The 22,468-nt window shown below is 43.0% G+C and overlaps 3 protein-coding genes across 3 annotated transcripts; 1 reads left to right on the top strand and 2 right to left on the bottom strand.

The window, feature by feature from the left end:
• Window positions 1–4,637: 4,637 nt before the first annotated feature.
• Window positions 4,638–8,875, bottom strand: LOC307228200 (ependymin-2-like). The gene is made up of 6 exons (XM_079997770.1): window positions 8,769–8,875; window positions 8,317–8,351; window positions 7,973–8,101; window positions 6,309–6,492; window positions 5,629–5,716; window positions 4,638–5,180 (listed from the first exon to the last, which is right to left on the bottom strand). Exons 1-6 carry the CDS (start codon window positions 8,857–8,859, stop codon window positions 5,060–5,062), a joined length of 648 nt encoding a protein of 215 aa, XP_079853896.1. The 5' UTR covers window positions 8,860–8,875; the 3' UTR covers window positions 4,638–5,059.
• A 3,656-nt stretch (window positions 8,876–12,531) lies between these two features.
• Window positions 12,532–16,867, top strand: styx (serine/threonine/tyrosine interacting protein). The gene is made up of 11 exons (XM_079998229.1): window positions 12,532–12,710; window positions 13,051–13,083; window positions 13,721–13,774; window positions 13,893–13,990; window positions 14,160–14,220; window positions 14,320–14,356; window positions 14,495–14,534; window positions 14,766–14,816; window positions 14,908–14,980; window positions 15,527–15,620; window positions 16,260–16,867. The coding sequence occupies exons 1-11, from the start codon at window positions 12,651–12,653 to the stop codon at window positions 16,331–16,333; spliced, it is 675 nt and encodes a 224-aa protein (XP_079854355.1). The 5' UTR covers window positions 12,532–12,650; the 3' UTR covers window positions 16,334–16,867.
• Window positions 16,868–16,898: 31 nt separating this feature from the next.
• gnpnat1 (glucosamine-phosphate N-acetyltransferase 1) lies at window positions 16,899–20,612 on the bottom strand (the record flags this gene model as incomplete). Its single annotated transcript, XM_079998230.1, has 5 exons — window positions 16,899–18,850; window positions 19,196–19,257; window positions 19,728–19,855; window positions 19,969–20,031; window positions 20,459–20,612. The coding sequence occupies 5 exons, from the start codon at window positions 20,610–20,612 to the stop codon at window positions 18,703–18,705; spliced, it is 555 nt and encodes a 184-aa protein (XP_079854356.1). The 3' UTR covers window positions 16,899–18,702.
• Window positions 20,613–22,468: the final 1,856 nt, after the last annotated feature.

Genomic DNA, 22,468 nt, shown 5'->3' with positions numbered 1-22,468 from the left:
GGGCGGTTTGGCCATGTCATCAAGAAAATGACCGGGCGAACAGGTCGGTCATTGGACGCATTGTGGATGACTTCACGGAGCGCAAGGCTCACAGAGCGCCCTTCGAATAGTGACGAGTACTTGATGAACTGATGGCCGCCAATTTTTCTAAAGATTCTAGCGATTGATCATTTACAGTAGTAGTAGAAGCAGTAGTAGTACCTGCCCCTGATGCTCATTAGTCGAAGGGGGATTCAAAAGTACACGACCGCTGTGACAGCGATCACGACCTGTCAGAGGTGCTGACCTCTTCGGTTGTGTGTGTGTGTCTGTGTGTGTGTTGTGTGCGTCCTGCATGATTTGTGCTGTGCAGGCAGGCACGCATTGTAGTGTTATTTTGTTTCCCTTGTTTGTCCGTTTAAATTAATCAAACAACATATAATAAGTCAGATAAATAGACCAACCAAAATGGTCTAAATGGAGTTAACTTACCACCAGAGGAAACTCTGGTGGAGGCCAGTAGCGCTACTGACGTGCATAGGCATAGACTTCGGGGATGGACGCAGGACATACGCCCCCATCAATATTTTGAACACATGCATTTTGTCCCCCCCTCCAATACAATTTATCCACCGGATCCATTGGATCCACCATCAGCCAGGGGGTTGCTCTGTCATTAGGTGGTGCCGAGTCCTGCGGCCTCATCGGCAGCTGGGTGGTTCCCTCTCCAGGCGCTGCTGATTCTCCGGTGGGCCTTCTTGGCCCTCTTCAAATGAACATGAAAGACGTTTTCCTTTACACGAATAAAGACATTTCCACCATAAAATGATGTAGAAAAGTCACAAATTGGTGCATAAAAATCCACCACAATGCAGGAAATGAAGCGTTTTTCCTGGGGGACGACCCCCCCAGAACTCCAAACCTACACCACCGCTGACGTGCAAATCGCTCGGCCGATCCGGGCATAGAAGGAAAATACTAGCTGTAGCTGGTTCCCTCCGAAGTCTCCCTCAGGATAGCTGGCACTCGACACTCGCAGTTTTATCTGGTAAATCGCTGTCTCGAGCTTTTTATGTGGCACGGTGGCGGCACGGTGGCGCAGTGCATTGCACTGCTGCCTCACAGCAAGAAGGTCCTGGGTTCGATTCCCGCCTGGGGCGCTGTTGGCACCGTGCTCCGGTGGGTTATCTCCCAAATAGGAGCCTTTCTGTGTGGAGTTTGCATGTTCTCCCCGTGCTCACATGGGGTTTGCTCCATGTAACGTCAGTAAGGACCCCCCTTAAAAACATGCACCCATCATCGTCTGACCAGCGATGGACACTTATCACCTGGTCCTTGGGTGCGTCCACGTATGCTGCCCACTGCTCCTGGCTGTGCCCCCAGAGGAAGGACAAGCCAAGGATGGGTCAAAAGCAGAGGATCCATTTCACCGGCTACCATCAAAGCGTGTGTGTGTGTGCAAGCATGTGTTGTAGTGTGGTGTGTTGCGTGATAAATAAAGACTGTTTCTTCTTCTTCTTTATGTTAACATTTGGGTGTGCTTGGTGTTGGGCTTGAAAGTAGGGCGTGTCTGTTGCAAATGCCAGGGCCGTTTTTTGATCCCAGTCCGTCACTGCCTGACGCTGTGCTGTGTGTGCAGATTCAAGAAACACACATTGTTTAAATCAAGGGGGGGTTTAACGACAATCAATAGTCCCGCCAAGGCCGTGCAACTTTAACACGTTGTATTCCACTGCCCCCTGGTGGCTGTGGGAAGATCAAGGAAAGAACAACCACAAAGTTTTGTTTTGCTCACAAAATAATTTTGATGATACCTGCCCTGTACAAAAATCACTTCTCAATCAGTGTTGTCGGATAAACAATCAATAATTAAAATAATTAATAATTTAATAATTGCTATTGTTCATTAATTAATTATTCGTTAAATAAAATGTATTAAGAAATAATCATTAATAAATTAATAACTAACATTAATGGTATTCTATAAAAGTCTAATACGCAAAATGTATGTTGTGTATTTTATTTATTCTATTGTCTATTTATATGTCCATTTAAAATGTGTTTCTTTTGCACTTTGTCTTTTTTATGTAAATCACTTGGAATTTCTTTCTTGTTGAAATGTGCTGTATGAATAAACTTGCCTTGCCTTGTGTAAATTGTCCTCCCAAATATACATTTTTGTGTCTTCATAGCCCCCCTGGTGACATTGGTGGGAAAAAATATTATTGCGTGGCCACGTGTTACTAGGGCGTGGGAAAGAGATGATGAAGTCGTGGCCACTACTTTATTATTGCGTGGCCACGACTTTCAATTTGAGATCAAACAGCGTGAGGAAACCGCGGGGTGGCTACCCATTTTGTTGTTGCCGTGAATAAAGGATGTGAAACCATGCGTTGACGTTACTGCGGTTCACTGGGGAAACTTGAATTACTACTTGACGTCAGTAATCCCATTGATATCCCATCACACACTGCTCATCTCGCTGAGACGGGAGGGTGGGAGGGTGCGGTTATCAGCGGCGATTCTGTCTGGGAGACTCGAGTCTATGTGGTTCCCATCTGTGTACACCATCAGGATCTCCACAAGAGATTGCAGGATATTGTAATAATTCATCCCAAGATTGAAATTAAATTGAATTAAATCACATATATCCATGCATCATGCGTGATAATTGCCCTACAGAGCTCACCCGGTGTTGTCAGTAAAAGAGAGATTCCGTGGCTTGTGACCACAATTTAGTAATCACGTTTATTCACTAGTGGCCACTACAAAATTATCTCACTCACACGCCTTACTATCGCATGGCCATGATTATAGATCTTGTGGTCACGCCAGGAGCGGAAATTACAGGGAGGTCCAGAGCCCTACTTCCTGGGAAAAACAGAGAGTTGTCCCCCTCAATATATCATTATAAACATAACTATATCATTTTAAATAATACAGTAATATGCATTGAAAGCCCTTGTGTTAATTAAAGACGCAAATCAATGCGTTTTTAAGTTTAGCGTCCACCCCTCGTGTGCCTCACAGTGGTTTTGTCCACTGCCTTCTATCACTACGAGTGTCTGTGGAGCAATCCCTGGAAGCGGTGGCTAAGAAGCTGCTTTGCAAAGGTAAACTTAAAACAAAGGATGTGTCAGAGATGTTTCTTTACTTCTACCGCTCAGTCAAATAAAACGCATTTGCAAGGTTAGCAGACTGCATTTTGTTCACTCCATTACCTCAGGGATGGCCCCTGAATCTTGTGCAGCTGCATCATGTTTGACTAGAAATGCAGAATTTTCTTTTCTGCGGGAGGACCCCCAGACCCATCCCTTTTATTATGTCCCCCCCCCAGCACTTCTCAAACCAAAGTTACGCCTTTGGGCCACACAATACTAACTCGTGGCTCACAATAATATTTTTCCCACCAACGTCACCAGGGGGGCTCCATACATGAGTGAAAGAAGTAACTAAACAAACTGTCGTGATTTGCTTTTTTTAAGGCTTGAGAATTGCAATTGGGGCAGAGTTCATGAAGCAGCAGCAGGGGAAAAAGTGTACACCAAGGTAAGTATTCGCCGGTGTTACCAAGATTGTATGTCACACAGAATATATGAGAGAGAGAGAGAGAGAGAGAGTATGTGTGTGTGTGTGTGTGTGTGTGTGTGTGTGTGTGTGTGTGTGTGTGTGTGTGTGTGTGTGTGTGTGTGTGTGTGTGTGTGTGTGTGTGTGTGTGTGTGTGTGTGTGTGTGTGTGTGTGCGTGCGTGTGCGTGTGCCTGTGTGAGAGAGTGAGAGAGAGAGAGAGTGCGGTTACAATTGCAGTGTACGTACGTTCATGGGGAGATCATCAGATGACATGGGACAGTTGTGAGACCCTCCTGTACAGAAGATGCTTATGCAAGACCAAAGTGAGCCATAGTTGATAGAGAATACTACAACCGAATGTGGGGATAATAATATAAAAATAAGTATACATATAGGAATAATCATAACACTAACTAAAGCAGCCAGTAGAAAAAACTGAAATGAATCAATTAGAAATGATGTGTACTATTTGGAAGAAGGAGAAAAAAACAAGCATTATTATTCACGTTATTCCTGATGTCATTTCTCATCGTATTTAGACATAAACTCCGCATTACAGTATAGGATTTGCACATGGCAATAAACTTTCATATTTCAGAAATTCTTGATTTGAATCTGCGGTGTGGGGGTACTGTTGGTCAAGGAGCCACACCTGTCTTGGGTCTAGGTAAGTGGGCCCTGGATCAGGGTGGCTGTACGCCTGTTGGTCGTTAGACCAATCAACGAGCAACAGGTAAAATCCCAACCCCCCCCCCACACACACAGGATAGGAGCCCTGGTCCATCTGCTACAGGCTTGTTCCACCTTTCCCACTCTCTACTCCAGTAAAACTGGTTTATTCAACCCCATTGCCTCTGTCTCTGTGTCTGAGGGCCCTGAAAATGCCACTCGGGTGGAGTGTGGCAGGCAGATGTGTTACAGGTTCCATCTCCACTGACTTTTATTTACCTTGTTGTTTCCTTAATCAGACAAATAGATAGTATTGGTTATTTCTTCATGAAATACATTGCACAGGAAAGTTTTGGACTTTTTATTCATATTTGCAATGTAAGTATGGGAGGTGAATGCATCAAGGGAGCAGTGACAAACATTTTCAATCTGAAGCTTTTATCTCAAGTGTATTTTTCTGAAGGCAGAGGATATTTTTACTCCCAAAAGCTTGCTTCACGCCGAATCCAACAAACGACACTCGGCAGTATGACCATATTTAGTATAAATAAATGTATTGAATTAAGTGAATTGTAAGTGAAATGTGTGTGTTTTTTTTTTAATATTTTCACACTTTCCTGTTTGCAAAGAGTTATATAAAGTGGTTTTTAAACTCTCATTCATGGAACATGGTAAATGTCCAGCTGAGCAAACTACTCGCTGTTGTACTGTTATAGACGCAGTTCATTGTACGACCACTGGAGGGAGGGGCTCTAACTGTCGGGTGCGATTACGGATTAAGTGTGAAGCTCGCTTTAAATCACAGTAAGATGTTGTTGATCCACACAGGGAGCTCCGGCTAACTCAGTGTTTTCTGAACAGGCTCAAAAAGTCAAATTCCTCTTTGCTGAGTGTGACTCCGTGGCAGAAGGGCGGAGGATAGAGCCACTCTGGATCCTCCACACCACGCACATTGTCATAGAAGCTGAGTGGAAATGGGGGAAACAAAATGAAAAAATGGCATTATATGCAATGGCAATTTTAATGGCATGAAGGGAAGGAAATCGACCAATATATAAACTGATTTCTGATTCAAACTGCATGGAATGATTAATAATTTAGATAGCCGAAAATGATTTCTAGCTAAACCAAACACTCACTTTCCTTTTATGGAAACCATGAAGACCTAAATTTAATAATAAGTACCTGTACCTACAATATATATATATATATATATATATATATATATATATGTGTGTGTGTGTGTGTGTGTGTGTGTGTGTGTGTGTGTGTGTGTGTGTGTGTGTGTGTGTGTATATATATATATATATATATCCATCCATATCTTCAGAAATAACACCCTAAACTATAAAACCATAAACTTAAGTATATTGAGTTATAAACAAAGTATTTTAAATAGATGAATTACCAACCTGGCCGTCACCAAACCATATTTGTTGGTGTGGAAGGCAACGGCGATGGGGATACAGCCAAACATAGTAACCGTGTATATGTACGGGACTGGAAAAGAAAAATAAACCGAGTAAGAATTAAGAACGACAGATTGTCTACAAGGTATTAAAAGATAGATTAGAATTGTCCATGATGAACAATGTTGTTTTCTGTGTTTTTGTGACTATAAGGAACACATACAAAGAAATAAAGGCTCAATTGCAATTGTAAAAAAAAAGACACATTTTACAAGGTACAGTATGCAAGTGTGGTGTATATATATTTCTTCTTCTGGTATTCTAAGTTACTTTTTACAACCAAAATAACACACGTTTAACTTTAATTATACTGAAGTACAGTTTACAGTAGTAGGTCAACATTTCCACATCGTTTAAATCAGTGTACCGTCACTACACGTACAGCACATTAATGACTAATATACTATAAATCCACTTCAAGTATAGCCCCTAAAAAGAAAGGAACAAAGGAGTGGAAATATACATTTAACACGCTTGAACACGATTAAACATGCTTTCAGCCACTTCGGAAAGTGGGGAAAAAAAGAGTGCATGTGCGTATGTGCTTTTACATTTGACTTTTGCTCTGCATTGGTAGACTGCAATCACATATTTAATTGTGACGTTAATTGTAATTGTCCTACCCTTGTCCTCAGACAGTCCCATCCATGTGCTGATGTCCAGCCCCTCCAGAGGAACCGAGGTGCTCCCCAGCACAGTGGATCCCATCAGGCCTGCCTCCTTGGGGACCTCCATGGGACGGAAGTGGTCCTTCAGGGGCCTTTTGATGCATGTCTGGTTTTCCTCGCTGATCAGGTATATGACGTGCTGGCGGGCGTGAGTAAATAAATAAACAGAGAAGGGAAAAAAAGGTTGTTTTGAAGGCTCGAGAGTATCTCGGTTTTTGTTTTTCTTCATGTTTGTAATGACTTCTAGTGATGCAAGACTGGCAAACGATTCCTTCGTACTGAGCGAATCATTCAAATGACTCGGCAGTCGGGACTCACTCCGACAAAAGAGCCACGCGTGACCGGGTTGGTGGTTGTTGTTCGTAATCGTTCGCAGTTTCGTGACTCACTGGGGCCAGACTCTCCACTCCTCTCTCGATTCGCGAGCGAAAAAAGCACAAGGGGACCAAACAAGCTCCTTCTGTTCGGATTCAATGAGTGGGCAACCAGGATAATCTTTGACTAGCAAACTGGAAATAATAACTGAGGACTAAATTAATGTAGAGGAAAAAAAACATTTGACATCATTCACGTTGAATGTGACTGACTATAAATAACCACAATAAAAAACATGTAGAGAAGTAAATCACTTTAGTGATTCACACACAAATACCTTTGAGAGAATGAGGCAATGGATTCTTACAACTAAATCAGTCATTTTGACAGAATAAAATCCTGTGCGTTTAACACAACTAGAACTCATTTGTGCCCGCTGCTACTGACCTTTTCAATAAGTTATGTACGTAATTCTATGTTTTTTGTGTGTATTGTTTGTGTGTTGATTGGTGTGATGATTGTATTTACTGCTGGCTGTGCAACAGATTGTCCCTCTGGGATAATGAAGATCACCTCGGCCTTGACCTTGGCAACCGAAACGACTCTTCCGACTCTCTTCGTCCATCGTTCAGGAAGTCCGATCTCCACCGAATCAAATGAACGAAGAGTCGGAAACGTTTTTGGTTTTTTTACCGAGTCATACCTTTTTACAATTAATATTTTATTACAATAGTTTGTACCACATTGACTGCTGACTACATTTCAAAGTAACCGGACTCAACCCTGACAATATTTCTTCGGTGTGACTGTCCCAAATAAAAGGAACATTAGATTGCTGTGCCTTATTTCTGCTTTGGGCCAGTACTCAGAAGTTTGGGACACAAAGAAAAGTTAGAAATCATTACTGTTTCCTTCTTTTAAGCATTTGCACCCCCACACCCTTTCCCATTCCCTCTGTTTTTCATTCCAAGTACTTTATTTGTTGCTACATATTGCTTTGGGGCTTGTGGGGTTCTATGCCGTGCAATAAAGGTATATTCTATTTATTTGTCAAGTTTCACACCGATGGTATATTTCGGGAACCTCATTACTAGTGGCTGATGATTGGTCAGCTGCAGTAGGGGTTTCTGCACCTCTAACTCCATGCTTTTCCAAGTTTAAATCATAGTAAAATAAATGTATGGTTTTAATCACTTATTGCCCTCTCTTTCATTCAAGTCAATTTGTTTTATTGTCTGATTAGTTGCCATGGTCACATTATCGGTGGCCCCGTTAAATTGATTGAAGGGAAAGTCCTTGTTTACCTCTGGGAAGTACAGAAGCCCGTCAAATGTTAACGTTGTGTTGTCAATGAATCCATAGTCTGTGATGCGGATACGCTGGTCATATGCGTTATAGACGTACCTGGCATTGGCGAACAAATTATTTGCCATCTGTGAAGAGAGAAGTTTGTTAGAAATGAAAAAGGCTCAATGCTTTGCATTTAACTGAACAAATGTAAATTCTGACAAGTCATGATGATGAGTACCTTGAAATAACAGTAAGGTTTACACACCATATTAATAAATAGCAATTTTCGGTCAATGATTAGTCAGATATCTGTGCCATTCCATAAAGATGTCCATAAAAAGGAGATAAACCAACAAACCAATGTGAAATGTCCGGTAAGAAGAGGTGGAGACTCTGTAAGAGAGGAGTGATATGTGCGATAAGACTTTTCAGAGTTTGAAAATCAAAGATTATTAATAAAAATGTTTTGAATGTATATTTAAAAAAATTTATAATTACCCTAGTTTATATATTTTCTTCCATATTATAGTTAGTTATTGTTTAGTACATTTCTTAAATGTATCACTTTACTTAGATTTACTTAAATAATCAATAGCACTTGTTTTAAAAATTAAATTTAAGTTGTTGAATTTCTTCCATTGCATCTAGAAAACAGAGTAATATACATTCAGTACAGATATGTATTATCACTGTTCTATGTAGTACAGCTATGTGTATTCCTTACAATGTTTTTAAGCAAAACCTTTTCAATTAACTTTTTAAATAACAATAATAAAATGATGTAGTTTTGTTCTCCCCTGTTTGACTTACTGCACTTGTGGGGTGGATCCTGGCCCCAGCATCCCACAGCAAGGCACAGCAATGGGACGAGGAAGGTTTTCATCCTGTGTTCACTATTCATCACACATACAACACAAAAATGCTCTCACTTGAGTCTCCCTTTAACCGTGTCCTTATAAATAGTGTCCAGTGGGCGGTCCTCCAAAGTCCAAACAAACTCATGGGATTTGTGTGATATCAAACATAAGAATGTGATAATAATTTTATAAAATTCAAAGGCAAAAACGATTCTCAGTCAGCAGTCGTGGCAGAACAAATTAACATTGCTATCTCATTTTCAACATGATGATATGGGAGTGATTGAATTTCTCCCTTCACCAGATGTGTGTGGTTCAATAAATGAGTGAATCATTTAGGCACAATTTCTTTGCAAATTTATAATCAAGACCTGCACAAAACAAGTTTAAAATCAAAGTATGAATTGAAGTACCTAAGAGTATTTTAATCGTGTCAGTTAACAAAGAGCCACTAAGGGCATTGCCTTTAGATTAATAATGTACGTGTGTGTCCAGCAGGCGGATTTCTGCTCACACACCACAAGTCATCTGCATCTGACCACCATTCAGCTCAGAGCATACGTGCTCACTCCAGTATAGTATATGATATAGAGTAAAGCTTATATTATACACACAGACCACAGTGTGAATATAATGTCTGCGCAGTATAAAAACAGTATCCAAAATATAGTAAGGCAGAATTGAGTGCAATTGAACAGTATAAAATTTGTCTACCATAGTACAAATTGTTGGACTAGTTTACCCACGTAAACCCATTTTCTTTCATAGTGCAAAAATATCGGGAACATAGGCTAAGATAAGTATTTAAAACAAGCACATTTTCAGAAGAAATAAATAAAACACTGGCGTCACACACCACAAGTCATTTGCATCTCTCCACGATTCAAAAACCCCCACAAAGCTCACATGAAACACTCATGGACCCACGAGACCACCGTCTATATAACCCTGCTAATTAGATTAGCCAACCGTACGTGAGTAATTCAGTACAAAATCAAATTAGTTATTTGTTACAATGGAGGCTAGACCAACAAGTTCATCAGAACATTACATCACAATGTGTTTCACCATAGCATTGTTTGTTTGTTTTTTTAAAAAGAACAATGTAAATATAAGAGATAAAGGAGAGGATAGAGGACATGCTCAAAAATAAAAATAAGAAAATTTGGCTCAGCTACATACTCCCCCCTGAACTTCATCAAAATATCTCAAAACCCGGCAGCGTACTCCCATACATTCACCTTCTGCAACTAATGAGTCACTCATCCTTTAGGTGCCTTATACACCACCTCACACACTACTTCACTAAGGTAACAGCAGGTGTACCTTTTCAAATCATTGTTTATAAAAGGACAGAAATTGTCTGGTCACTTTTTTTTTTTTTTTTTCCTGTCAGTCATCAATGTTTACAAAACAAAAAAGAAAAAAAGGCAAATTGGCTGATCACAGTTTCTGCTCATCAGTCATCAGGCTGCCAAAAATGACGTGCATCCTTTACCATATGAAATAACAAAAAAGGCTAATTGGCTCTCTGATACACAGTCTAATGTATTTTGCTCCGAATGAAATGTTTTATGGTCAAGATTCATCGTGTAGTTGTTTGGCTTGGTTCCAGGCTTAAAACTCTTTACAAAAGGATTTTCTGAAACGTCAACGGAGTGAATGAATGGGGAAGCGGTTTAAAAAGTGGGCAGGCACTGCTGAGCTCTATAACCAGACAATATAATAATATTTATTTGCATCTTCGTATCCTTGAATGAAGTTCACTCGCCACCCGCTCCCTCCTCCCAGACACATTGCTCAATTACCAGAAACCTTAAGTACAGACCTTACAGTGCACTTTATCAAATTACTAGCAAATAGAACTACAGACTTCCCAGTGAACTTCATTGAATTACTAGCAACCACAGTATCCCTCTGTATTTTGTCAGCAGGGTTTCAAGAGCAGAGGCTCCATCAAGCATTGCAAGTAAGCACTTCATTGACTTTTGTTAAGTTTGAGCCAACTTGACTCTTGTGATTTTCTAATTATTTTGTCAAAATAAATGTGTGCCTTTATATACTGAAGGACTGAGACTGCTTGCCCTTCATGGTCCAGGACCTATACATATCTATACACTCCTCTTCATTATCAATTGTACTTCATGTCAAGAAAAGGAAAATAAAAATATATTTTTTAAAGAAATAAGGAAATTTGGCTCAGCTACTACATATGCTGCTAAAACTTTGGATGCATGAAAACATGAAACATTTCTGATAACATTTATAATCTTCTCTCTAAGTCATTCAATGCCCCCAACGCTTCTGGTGCTTCTGTAATATTGTCACACGGTAAAAATTGTACTGCGATGACTTTTGGATGCCGACAGAGGGTATGCAATTACATAATAATACAAAAAAATGAACAAAATAAGGAACATTATACCAACGTTATTTAACTCAAATGCGGGGAAAGTCCCTTCCTATTTCTTCACATGGCCCCTTCTCACCCACCTCTATATTTTATTTTTACTGTCAAACGCTTTCCTATGATCTAAAGGCAAGGCAAGTTTATTTGTACAGGACATTTCGTACACAGGGTAGCGGTTCTCAAACTTTTTTAGTAGTGTACCCCCTCTAACATATTTTTTTATATTATTTTTTATATCTTTTATTATATACAACCAATATTTTTTAACACTTTCTTTTTTTTAGTAAGCCCTGCAGTAACCCCTACCTACCGGCGCTGTTGGCACCGTGCTCCGGTGGGTTATCTCCCAAATAGGAGCCTTTCTGTGTGGAGTTTGCATGTTCTCCCCGTGCTCACATGGGGTTTCCTCCACCTCACGTCAGTAAGGACCACTAAAAAACATGCACCCATCATCGTCTGACCAGCGATGGACATTTATCATCTGGTCCCCGGGCGCGTCCACGTACGCTGCCCACTGCTCCTGGCTGTGCCCCCGGAGGAAGGACAAGCCTGGATGGGTCAAATGCAGAGGAACCATTTCACCGGCCACCATCCAAAGCATGTGCATGTGTGTGCAAGCATGTGTTGTAGTGTGGTGTGTTGCGTGACGAATAAAGACTGTTTCTTCTCCTTCTTTCTACCCCTAGGGGTAAAAGCACCCCTATTTGAGAAACACTGACATAAGGCATCAAATGCCTCCTGTAAAAGAAATAATAAAATTAAAATTAAAAAAAAGGGGGGAAACCAGAAATATAAAGCTAAAGCAAAAACTCAAAAGGGTGGAGCCGCCGCGGGTGCAGATCCTGGTGGCGGCAGCAAATGTTCAGAGGAGAACTTTGAAGGCCGAAGTGGGAGAAGGGTTCCATGTGCACAGCAGTTGAACATGGGTCAGTCCGGCCCTAAGAGATTCGAACATACCACCGCACGGTCAAACCACTTGAGCAAATGGCCCGAGTCCAATTCAAAGGAGGCGGGCCAACAATGCGAGAGCCGGATTCACGCCAAACGCGCCAAGAGGAAAAAAACCAAAACCCAAACACAGCCGCACACGTGCAGGGAGCTCTCACGCCCGCCGCGCGGCGTCGTGGGACCAGTCCCCCCCCCCCACGACGCCGCGTCACCAGTCCCCCCCCCCCACGACGCCGCGTCACCCCCCGGGTGCAGTTCGCCCCGTGGCCACTCGACGTCGCCGTTTCCTCCTCCCGGTCTCCTCCCGTGAAAGCGCGTCTCGTCGGCGGCCCACGTGACTCAGCTGTCAGTGGGGGCGGCATGGCGGACGCGCGTGTGGCGCCTCGACACGAGCCCAAGCGATTCTCCGGTTAACTCGGCCCGTCGTCGTCGCCGTCGCCGCCGCCGCCGCCGCCGGCGCCCGCATAAGCCGCCGGGATGGACGGGGAGAGCAAGCTTCAGTTCCCGTCGCTGCCCGCGCCGAAGGAGGACGTCCTGGTGCGTCCTGTGCGTGTGTGTGTGCGCGCCTAGCGCTAGTTAGCTCATGCTAGGTTAGCCGCGGTGGTTGGGGAACGCGGTCCGCGTCCCGGGGGGTTGTTCGCCCTCCCCGGGACGCGTGCCTCCATGTCACGCCGCGGGTCCTGACGTCAGGGACGAGTTTGACGTCGGTGTCCGCCCGTGTCTCCCCGCCGCCGCCACGGCCGCGCTGACTCCGGCTAGCCTAGCTCGTTAGCGTTAGCCCCGCGGGAGGCTGCGCTCAGCTGAGCCGGTGACGTCACGCGTCTCCCACGCCGTGCGGGATCTCTCACTCACTGTGTTTATTCCCCACACCTCGCAGGACTGGGCGTACCCGATGAGGCGAGAAATGCAGGTACTTGAGCTGTTTACTCTGTGGTGAAACGATAAGTCCAAGGGGAGGAGTGATCGGCCTCCCCGAGATGCTGTTGCTTTTGAAATGCCCCGGGCGTTGGTTTTACCACCGTCAGACCGATGCATTGATCACCAACTCTACATCTTCTTGATTTGGTGAAGCTCCTCGCCCTTTAACACCCTCCCTGACTTCTGCCAGTGATGCAGTCGACTTTAACTTTTCAGTTTTGGAACTTGCTGTAGTGGTTATTTAAAGTGGTAATCCGAGAGGTTATTTTGTAGAAAAGAAAAAAATGGAAAATCTCATCGTTGATGCTGTATCTTTTGAAGTTTTTAAACTGTGTATTCCGATAGAATCCTGCTGCTGTGTCGTCCACCCGGCACAGACGACCTCATGGATCACCACTTTAAATGGGATCTTTTTCGGCGGTCAAAAATGAACGGCGGCACTCCGTGGCAGCGCCGTCGTCGTTTTTGCTCATCCTGCTGCCAGACGCCAGTTAAAAACCCTCCAGATATGACATTGATGTGTTAGAGACGTGGAGGTTTTCCTGCCTGTGTTTTTATTTTATTTTTTTGTTTGTTTGTTTGTTTGTTTTTCCCCCCCATAACACCGCTCTGCCGTGTCTCGTTCACAGGAGATCTTACCGGGTTTGTTTTTAGGCCCCTACTCTGCTGCAATGAAAAGCAAGGTGATGGTTCTCTCCTTTCTTTAACTGGCGGGCGGACGTGGCCTAAGGGAGGAAAACGGGCCCGTCCTTTATTCCGACATCCGTGTCACCTTTCTTTGTTTATTTTATTTGTGTTTAGCTGCCAATCCTTGAGAGTCAGGGCATCACTCATATTGTGTGTGTCCGCCAAGACATTGAAGCCAATTTTATCAAGCCTAATTTTCCACATACATTTAGGTAAGTGATGCACTTAGAAGTGTTACATTATTGTTTATACACATTTTATTGTTTTTTTGGTGTAGATTAGGATGAAAAATTGGGACTTGAAGCGCTATTTTATTTGGGTGGGTTTTTTTTTTTCTCAGCCGCTAAATACTATTTTTTTTTTTTTTTAATATTTTTGCAGATACCTTGTGTTAGATATTGCTGACAATCCAGTTGAAAATATAATAAGATTTTTCCCTAAGGTGAGTTGTCTTACCCATGTTTCACTCCAAATAATATGTTTATATACATTAAATTATTTCTATAACATGTGTTGTTTTCTTTTACTTGAACCTCAACAGACTAAAGAATTTATCGATAGCTGCTTAGAAAATGGAGGTAACGCTAAATTATTTCTAATGTACTCATCGTATTTTACATCTTTATAGAGCAGCAATCTTGGCCCCTTTTTAATTGGTCTCCTCATAATAATATTGTTGGGTGTTTTGCTTGTTTTTTTTTTTTTTTTTTTTTTAGGAAAGGTTCTGGTTCATGGTAATGCAGGGATTTCCAGAAGGTAAAGAACCTTTTGTCTTTATGCACTGTCTGTTTTATTTTTGATGATGTTGTTCTTTTTTTCTTCTTTTTTTTTTTTTTACTATTTTAAATAGGCCACAATAAGAATTTTTTTATTCTTAAAATGGCTCATTTTTAAGTGCTTTATTATTATTTTTTTAACTGGCATTTATCAAATTAATATGTTAAGATAATAGTTATAGCAGAATAAAATAAGATCATCTCTTCTCAGTGCTGCCTTGCTGATTGCATACCTGATGGAGACATTTGGAATGAAATACAGGTGGGTTTCCAGTCTCATCCTCACTTTTCTTGCCTGTGTGTTTTTTTTGTGTTTTTTTTTTTTTTTGCTTCTAAATGTGTTTGTTGTGCAGGGACGCTTTCAGCCACGTCCAGGAGCGGAGGTTCTGCATCAACCCAAACGTTGGATTTGTGCATCAGCTACAGGTGTGTTCCAAAAAAGGGATTATTAATCGATTCATTTGACAAGAACTGGCTTATCAATGCGAACAAGAACATGCTGTCGTGTAGTTAATGTCTTTGTTTGTTTTTTTGTTGTTGTTTTGGCATGACTTTCTTTTTTTTTTTATTCAGAACAGAATTGATGATGAAATATAACATTTTTAAATCCTTAAATAGTTAATTACAAGTATTTATTGTAAGTTGCTTTGGACAGAAGTGTCAAAAGTGTTGAAATCAAAAAAAAAGTATGTTCCCCAATCACTTAGACTCTGCTGCTATCTATCCTATCCCAGATTCCTAAATAACCCTTCTATGTTATTATATAAGCAACCAAACATTTCTGTCCAACCATAGAAATGATACAAACTATAAGTGATAAATGATCTCATATCGTAAGAAAAACACAGGGTCAGCAGCTTATGATGGACTGCTGCGCGCGCCAGGTAAACAATCGGGCAGCCTCTGTACCTGCACATTAGTCCTGGGACAATTTCCTGACCGTCGTCGTGACGATGCGTGTTGCGTGTGCAGGAGTACGAGGCGATCTACCTCGCCAAGCTGACCATTAAGATGATGTCTCCAATGCAGCTGGGCAGGTCCTTCTCTCTGCAGGCTGGGGGACCAGGTGAGACCACAGGGGCCGCCAGTCTCTCTCGGTCGAGGGTGGAGTCCCAAAAAAGATCATGTTTTGAGTAAAGCAGCAGCAGCAGCAGCAGCCGCCAGCTCAGTCCAGTTCCGGTGTTTTGTCATATAACAGCACAATGGAATTCTTACTTGCATACGTCCTCTGGAAATATAAATTTAGAAAAGCGACACAATAATAAACATACGATAAAACAGCAGAATAAAGTGCACACACTAGCACTGCAGATAATATTGAGAATAAATAACAGATCGTAACTGGTTGATCCCGAGGGGGTTTAGTAAAGCTGTTGCTGCTTTTTTAGCCGTGCTGAGTCATGTACACACGCACGCTCAGCAAAATCACTTGTTAAAATCAAAAAGTTGACCTGCCCATATGCATCCCTTTTTTTAACACTTCTTTTGGTTGTTTTTTAGCGGGGTTAACATTTTACTTAATCCCCTGCCCCCAGTTGAATGTATGGAAGTAATGTTTGTGTGTGTGTGGATATGTATGTTTGTATGTGTGTATTTATATATCTATGTATATGAGTGATATATATACGTACAACTTGTAAAAATATGAGAATGATAAATGCATAGAAAATAATGCTATCCATATATTTGTAATGTATGTGAACAGGCAGCCGCAAGCGCAGTCTGGAGGAAGACGAGGATTTTGGAGGAATGCAGGTCACAGCAGCGCACAACGGATGAGCTTTGCTGACACGTAGCCGGTTGGCGTAGTGCACTCTTTATTATTTTTTTTTACATTTTTAGTGAAATTAAAAATGTAAATATTTGAACTTTTTCTAGGGGGGGGCGGCGGCGGGAACGGCTCCCGATGTCTGAGACATTCCGGGCCGAGGGCGTTGGGATTTGATAACATTTTTCTGTAATTCTATTTCTTGCTCTTTTTGTTCTCAAGCTGTATGCACTGATGGAAGATTTTTGCAGTTTTATAGTATTTAAAAAGCATTTTGCATTTGCAGCGGGACAGTATTGCAATAATGCACTTTCGATACTTGAATTATTACTGTGGTCGACCAGAGGGGGGGCAGTGAGCCGACGGCGGGCGCGGGGCAGCGCCGCCCCATGAAGGAAATTAAAATAGTAAAGCATGACGCCTTGGTTTGCGATGAACGGGTGCTACGACTAACATCAGGCTTACTGTGGGATAGTAAGAAATACAAGTCACTGCTTAATTAAAAAAAAGTCAGACCTATACCTGCGCTGCTTTGTTTTCACTTTCTTTCTCACACGTGACGCGGTGGATGCACAAAATATCATGTATTTGTTTGTTTTGAGGGTCGTGTGGTTTCACTGCAGGATTTAAATCATTTAACGCAACAGAACAAATCGGCAATTTTTTTTTTAATTCCAATGCAAATCGAGTTCCTTGGAAACGATTGCATAATGTATCATCCAACTGAGAGAAACTTGTTTTTTTTTTTAAGATTAAAAGTAAAGATGCCTTTTACACCATTTCCAAAATGGAGACGGGGTCCAGCCTCGTAGTGTTTTGGGGAAGCAGCGGATTGAGGGTCTCGTTCAGGCTGGTTCAGGTGTTGGAGTCCAGGTGGGTGCGTCGCTGTCGGAGTCAAAATAATTCCTATACTTGCGTCACGTTGAGTGGAACTGGCTGCGCACCCTGCACTCAGGACTGGTGCGCAACTCCACATTTCATCGTGTTACTGCTGATACAACTAACTTTTCGCTATAGATCCCAGTTGTTAAAACACAATCCGCACAGCCAAACGTGTGACAGCGATGTGCACGTGCGGTCGTTTTCCATCTTTTCCTCACAAAACCCAAGATTCAGACTTATTATACAAAATAAAAAAAGTGACATCTTTTTTCTTCAAAGGCAATAGTGTTTAACAAAGAATTAACCAAAAACATGCTTTATATGAACAACCATATTTATTTGCAAATATATTACATTAACTCCAATATTGTGCGAGCAAACCGGTTACCAAATATAACAACTTAAATAAGACCGTTTTAATCCACACCCCATCATACATAAATCCATTGATCCCCACATTCATAGCATCCAAGTTATTACTTTGCTACTTTATAAAGTATGTTGTACAGAATGTCATAAAAAATAAAGTATTTTCCTTTCGAGTAACTCTTCATTGTAGTACTGTATAAGAACCTTCAGCAGCCCAATGACAAACCGTCAGACAGATCAGTGATTTGTGAAATATAGACGATCAATTTAAAGAACTTTGCACCGAGAAGGCGGATCAGAACCAAGAACGAAACCCACATTCAAGTCTTCTAAATAAATACGCATAAATAACGAGTCATCATCTTATTAGGATATTTAAGATTATCCGTGTGGGTCACTGAGCTGACAAACACCTCATTTGTTATTTCTTGATGATGCTGTACAATTTGAGATTCCAAATAATCACGATCACAACTTTGGCCTAGATTCCCGCAAGGATATCTTTTGTTGAAACGCAGTATGTGACAGAGTTGTGTTCGCAGCTACAACTCATGACCGCAACCACTTTGGTTTTTCTCCAATCAATAATTGCATTTATTGCAATTGCATAGCAGTATCTTGCCTGATACACATGTATGACGGACCCCTTCGACGGGTTAAAAAGATACTCCCAGTTTTTGGAGGAAATTCACTTCGTACCGATCTTGTGATCAACACCGCTTTGCTCCCTGTGTGTCCAGGACAGGGACGGCGGCAGGCTGTGTTAGCGCAAGGCACGGTCGCATTTTTTCCTGTGAAAAGAAAAGGAAAACGAACTCCCCAAAGAAAAACCGGGGTATCCCTTAAAAAGAGAAACTTGAAATCATGTGCAACGGATATTACACCCCCCCAAGGTCAGATCTCCGCCCCGGTGGGTTGGATTTCGAGAAAGATTTGAAACCAGAAATGGCAGAAAGCAGAGACATGAAGATTTACCGAGCGTGTGTTGAAGACAGAGAGCGAGTCCAGAGAAATCCTCCGTTATGTCATTATTTGTCGCTGTCAGAGGGAAGCTCTCCCGGGAGCAGCTCCTCCTGTGTGGATACCAAGTCTCGACATGAACGATGGTGGAGCCTCGGGTGTCGTCGGGTCAGTCGGAGAAGCGGCACTGCATGTAGGTCTCCGACGAGGCGGCGTAGCCAAACTTGTCGTAAAAAGCCACATTTTTGGGGGCACATTCCAGCGTGATTTTGTAGCAGCCAAACTTTTTGCTGAGGAGAGTCAGAGTTGAAACCAACCTGAGGGGGAGAGATGAGAAGGAAGATTACCTTTTTTTTTTTTTTTTAAGTTTATCCCCATTTTAGATGACCTTTTTGCAATTTCTGCTAAATTCGGCTTCTCTGAGTATTTCATTGAAACCATTACAAGCTGTTATAGGAATTAATTACAGATTTCATCAAAACAACTCAATAAAAATGTTCCATCACGAACAAAAACGTTCCAAACAAATAAGAACATGTAATACAAATAAACAACAGATTAAAAAATAATAAATGTTCAATAGGGACAGTGAGCGTCAGCGAGGCGGCTGCATTTTTTCCCCCCGCCTAAACATGTGCCCGCGGTTTCGGCGTCTCACTCACAGTTTCCCGAGCTGTTTCCCCCGACAGACGTCACTGACGACCACCTCCTCCACCCGTCCTCTCTGGAAGTGAACAGACACAGAGAACGCTGCTCACACGGCGATGCCCACTTTAATTCGAGGCGGCGGCGACGCCGATTACGGACGAGGTGCAACGAAAATGTCGGGGACGGATACAATTCGTTGTGGAGAGATTTACCTCTTTGAGCAAGTACAAATCTCCTTTTTGAAGGGACGGCGAAAGGCATCAACTGGTTTAAGCTAAATTCTTCAAAACAGTCCTCTTCTACAAATGCAACGCAGCACAGATCAGAAACACACAGGGGTTTTTTGTCTTTTTCTGTTCTGTTTGGAGAACCGGGGAGGAAATTGGCGGAGAGGAGACGTCACACTTATTGAGTTGTGGCCCCTAATCAACGGCACAGGATGCCAACGCTACGGGCTTTGCCCCGATTACGACTTAGTGGAGCGCTCAAGCTCTTTCTTGAATCGCTGAAGAGGGACATCATCGTCGACCGAACGCAACGACGTACCTTGGCACAGGAGTGGATGAACTTGTGTTCCATTATCAGCGTTGCCGTGGCGACAACCTGTCCAAGGGTGGAGTCTTCCACCACGACGACATAGTAGTCCCCCGTCTTCTTCATGTGCTCAAACTTCTCTGGGGAGGCGACAGACGGGAGACCGGCGCCATTAACCCACTTCCGCGGGACTTGTGGACGCACGTGGGAAAGTGAACGACTCGACGTTAAAAAAAAACGACGGGCGACTTACTGATGAACTGCTCGGCGGTGACGTCGCCCGTGGAGGTGAGTTGGGATAAGACCTTGTAGAACCCTGGACGCGAACAGAGAAACACAACGTCATTAAATAGTTTCCATGCAGAGTTCTTATATAACTTAACATATTAGTTACCTGACGTGACGCTACCATTTCTTGTGATTTCATGTCTGTGTTTTAACGTATTAAAACACAAATTCCGCCGGTGCAAGAAAACGTTTCCACTCAAAAGATTTACATTGACGAACCTTGAATTCAAAGATTTTTTATTTCGAAATAATAACGTGGGGAAAAATGTCCCAGCCCTTTTTTTTTCGAAAACAGGTTTTGCCGTGTCCAACGCCACTACGCGTTTCAAAAACACCGAACCGGAAACCAAGAAGGGCTGAAACGTGTCGATTTACCCGCGTCGGAACGACCGTCTCCGACGATCTTCCGACCCGAGGAACGAGAGAGAGAGAGCTGTCGAGGTACTGCGCCTTACCCCTGTTGAAGTCGGCCGTGCACAGGGGCCGGAGCACCAGGCCCTCCCCCGGGCTAGAGGGGGAGATGGGGGGCGAGAAGGAGGCAGAGTTGCTGCTCCAGTCCAGCTCCTGGAGGAGAGAGGGCTCGAACAGCGGGGTGTCGTCCAGCAGCATTCCCAAGCCTCTGGTGGGGGCGCAAGCAGACGGGGTTTCATCTAAACCGGGACCGAACCAACCCTACTTCCATTTAACCAGAATGTTCCCGAGACGTTGTTTAATTTAAGAAGAATCGGTTCCCGGACGAGGACGTCCGAGACTAAGGTGATGAAGGACTAGTCTGCTCATTCTGTCCAGTCCTGGTGCTGGTCTGTGTCCAGATCAACCCGGAGGCCCACACCCATTAATCCAAAGATCTAATTTAGGCCTTCACTTCGACCTGGATTAGCTCTAGTCTTCCTTCTGGAAATCAGATTTTTTTTCCCCCCAATTTATTTATTTTTACATCAAGTCTGAGACCATTTCAAACCGTAAGTGAGAGAGGCCGCTTCAGTTCATACGGAATAGAAACGTGATTTAGTTTTTTGTCCCCAAATATACTCCCCAAAATGTGTATATACGCCTGAAGTCCTCCGTTCAGTCCGACGACCTTCATGGTCTACACACGGTTCACCACACGCCATCGAAAAGGAGAGTGGTGAGAGGAATCGAATAGTCTAACGTCGTATTGACACTTACCCAAAAGCCATTTCAGGCCAAAGTCACAGAGAACTTTGTCCTGGTAAACAGTTTCCCCAATGAGGTTCCTAATGTTCTGCGAGCGGAGCCATCATTGAGCATGTCCTACTACACTAAATAATAGACGCAAGTTGTACCTTCACTTGCTTTACACACCTTAATAAAAAGATACTGATTGATCAAAAGCTACTGACCTCATGTACCAGGATGTGATTTAAAAGCCACACCCATCGAACGAGGACATTCAGTGGTATTCATGACGCACTTCAGGATATTAGCCGTTTTCTTTTCAACTGTCGGGTGTTGCTTTTTGAAACGAATAAGCTCAAACAATTACGATCAAAAAAGCCCATGACCATGGCTCCGGTCAGTGATTCTCAACCGTTTTCCACACCAAGGACCCCGAATTTGATCCCTGTCCACACACTACCGTGACAGAGATGACCACACGATGATGTCGATCACGGCAGCCATGACGGCACGTCCTGTGAAGTTGACGTTTAGTTATCGCACTGTTGGGGGGGACCCCCCCTCCAGGTCCTCCCGGGGGGCCCCCCCCCAGACCCCACGTTGAGGACCACTGTCTTTTGGGACAGGGAACAGAGCAGTGGTAACCGAAGGACAATTGGTGAGTGACCCACGGTACCACGCCGCTACGTTTACATTCATCGTCCGTTTCCTTTAAACGTCAAACCATAGGGATAACGTCAGTGACGTAAGCTTCTCACCGGGCTGACGCCAGCGACGTTTCTATGCGTAATATTTGATCACAATCAATTATCGGCTACTGCGATACTCACCGATGAATTTAAAAAAAAAAAAAAAAAAACCCCAAAAGTGAAAGACTGTCCGGGAACGAACTGAATGAAGCCCACGCCGGGAACTGTTGGAACTTCCTGCTGCGCGAACAACGCTTATGACGTGGCAGGGACGCTTCCGGGAGTGGGCGCGGTCCGATGACGTCACCGCGCGCTCTGTTCCCCCGCGCGTCGGGAGTCCCCCCCCCCCCGGCGACACACACACACACACACACACACACACACACACACACACACACACACACGTGACCTCATATTATAGCCACTGCAATTTCTCAAATCCTTGCATCAAAACACCAGACATGCGTTACGTCCATGCAACGGGCGTCGTGTCATATAAAAGGGTTGGAGCTGTCCGTCGAAATTCTGTGGAGAAGCTCTTTTTTTATTTTTTATTGAGTTAACCATTACACTTTACAAAAACTACATTATTTACATAAGTCGTACTCGAATCACCTTTTGACTTAGGCACAAAAT

This window comes from Zeus faber (genome assembly GCF_960531495.2).
Source record: "Zeus faber genome assembly, chromosome: 3".
NCBI classification, from domain to species: Eukaryota; Metazoa; Chordata; class Actinopteri; order Zeiformes; family Zeidae; genus Zeus; species Zeus faber.
This window is presented reverse-complemented; position numbering and strand designations above follow the sequence as displayed.